The 2,604-nt window shown below is 55.2% G+C and overlaps 1 protein-coding gene across 1 annotated transcript in view; it reads left to right on the forward strand.

Moving 5' to 3' along the window:
• The first annotated feature begins 40 nt into the window (after nt 1–40).
• DEPDC1B (DEP domain containing 1B) overlaps nt 41–2,604 on the forward strand; it is a 68,347-nt gene continuing 65,783 nt past the window's right edge. Inside the window, exons 1-2 of the mRNA XM_014519907.2 lie at nt 41–48; nt 2,082–2,118. Coding sequence (XP_014375393.1) covers nt 41–48; nt 2,082–2,118 — 45 coding nt within the window. The remainder of the gene's footprint in view (nt 49–2,081; nt 2,119–2,604) is intronic.

A 2,604-nucleotide genomic window follows, 5' to 3' on the forward strand; every position in this document is an offset into this window, starting at 1 on the left:
AATTATGGCCTCCCTGCAGATGCTGCTGGTGATGTCGACGATGGGGAGGTGAGCGGTGACCACCCGCAGGTGCTGCTGACAGTGTTGGTGGTGCTTTTGTAGAGGGTGCACTGCCATACTCAGAGAAGTGCAAGTGCACCTGTGTGCACCCCCTACGTGTCGCCCCTGCCAAGTGTTCTTTCCAGGAGATGTCTGGGTAGTTAGTCGCCCACGACAGCCATATTCCGTGCTCTCGTAGCCTTTCTGGATCTAGTTTGATCTTGATTTGGAGGTGCGTAATATATTCTTAGTTAGGTCCCTTTTGCTGTATTCCCCCCCCCCCCCCCCAAAAATCTTGACCCAGAGGGTCTCAGGCCGCTGTTCTTTAGTACCAATTTTGGCTTCCAAGGAGGTATACTGCTCCTTTACATAATAGAGCTACATCTCCACCCTTTTTCCCTATGTGATCCATCTTATGCAGGGTGTAACCCTCTATAGCTACAGTCTAATCATAGGTAGAGTCCCACCAGGTCTCTGTTATCCCTATGATATTGTAGTCCCTGTTGGAAAGCAGGAGGGCCAGTTCCTCCTGTTTGCTCCCCATGCTCGTGGCATTTGTATACAGGCATTTGAGCCTTCTCCTGGAGGTCCTCTATTTCCTGTCATGTTGAGGGGGCTCCATTCCCTCAGCTTGTGCTGTAGTGTCCTTCTTGTTGTCTCCTGTTTTAATGGTTGTTTGTTGGCCCCTGGGCTTGCTCTGCTTGTTTACTGTGCAGTAGACTAACTTACTGTGCAGTAAAGCATCACAGTCTACACGTGCATAGCAATTAGGGCCCAGTAAACTAATTTACTGCATGGCTGGATAGTCCTGTCAGACATAAGCGGTATCTGGTAGCGCAGTAAATTACACTTAAATGCATGTGTAGGTGGTAAGGTTGGGATTAGTTTACTCCAGCTCAAACTGAGCTAGAGCAGTGGTTCTCAACCTTTTTTGTTCCAGGCCCCATTTGTAAACATTGATGGCCAGTCCTAAACCCAGTAAATAGTTTAAGTAGCCCTCACTCCTGACCTGCTGTTCCCCACCCCCAGGATGCAGCTCCCCATGTGTGGGGCAAGGGATAGGTGTGTCAGGTGGGAGGTGTGTGTGGGGAAAGGGGGGCACGTACCCTCTCAGATTTGTGTGCCTACAGGAGGCAAGGGGCTGCAGCCTGGTTGGATCAGAATGGGCAGGAGCTGCTTCCGTGGCCCAGGGCGAGGGACCTGGCATAGGAGAGTGGAGTGGGGCAGTGAGACTCATTGCTGCTGCCAGGACCCCCGGGCCAGCCTTGCTGTCAGCAGCATGAGTAACAGACAGTGGGTTGGGGTGGGGTGGTGCCCTCATCTATTCCTGCCAGTCACTTGTGAGCCAGGCCACAGCTGTACCCCATGCCATGGCCCAACCACTGTTACCACTCCCCTCATGCCACCTCCTTTCTGGGGGAGAACTGAGATTGGAGGGGAGTGGCCATGGTGGTGGAGTAGAGCTGCCCCAGCACGTGAGCAGCTGGCAGTGGGAGGTGAATGTAGTGCAGCCCCCTGCATCCGTTACTTCTCATGCTGCTGGCGGCTCAGCTGGTGTGGGAGTCCTGGCAAGGGTGGCAGCAGTAAGACTTACCCCCCAGCTTTGCCTTCTTGTGTCAGGTCCTGGTTCCTGCCTGTGCTGGTCTACCCAGGCCACAACTCTGTGTCTGCTGTGGGCACAGATCTGGGGGGTAGGGTAAATGCCCCCCCCCGCCCTCTGATGTGTTGCCTACGCGTACCGCCCCCCAATGCTTTGTCTGTGTTCCCCCTCCACCCTAGATTTACCTATGAGGAACTGTAGGAGCTGCTCTCCATGCTGCCTGGCTGCCACATGCATGTGTGCTTGTGCACATGCATGTGATGTCCCCTGCCTGATCACCCTCCCCTTTCTCTCTGACAGCCTGTCATTGCCCATCGTTTCCTCCCTTAAAGGAGAATCCATTTTTAAAGGTTATTCATGACCCTTTCATATACTCTTGGGTCACAGCTTGCGGGTTGAGACTGAGCTAGAGTATATTCAATTGCATTAACTGCACCTGTAGACATGCCTGGTATGTCCAAAAGGCCCGAACACAAGAGGTAGGTTACACGTGGGGCTGTGGCGCCTAAGGGCCAAGGGTAACAGCTGAAACGCACATTGGTGCGCTGCAAGCGCTCCAGGAAGCCCTGTCATTCTTCCTTTTCCTCACCAACCCCCCAATCTCCCTCAGACCCCCGAGAGCAGCTCTCTGCGGTCTAGGCAGCGATCTTGTTGCCTGCTTGGACACAGCCCAAGGTCAGGTTTTCAGAGGCCGCCTGCTCTGGTTCTCCTGGGCCTGGGGGGCTTTGAATGCTGCTGGATGCAGTAGGCTGCCCCCATCATCCCCCTTTCCCCCCTGTGGAGAAGGGGGAGGAGCTGGGCCCCCGGCTCCCCCCACGAAGCCACGTGCCCTTGCCCGAGCCTGTGCCCCCCGGTACACCCCGGACGGCTCCGGAGGCTTTTATTGGCTCCAGAGAAGACAAAGCAGGTCCCTCTGAAGCGCAGACGGGCTTGCTGGGCTGGCAGCCGTCCCACAACCCCCCCCC

The sequence above is a fragment of the Alligator sinensis genome, unplaced genomic scaffold (assembly GCF_000455745.1).
Source record: "Alligator sinensis unplaced genomic scaffold, ASM45574v1 scaffold862_1, whole genome shotgun sequence".
NCBI classification, from domain to species: domain Eukaryota; kingdom Metazoa; phylum Chordata; order Crocodylia; family Alligatoridae; genus Alligator; species Alligator sinensis.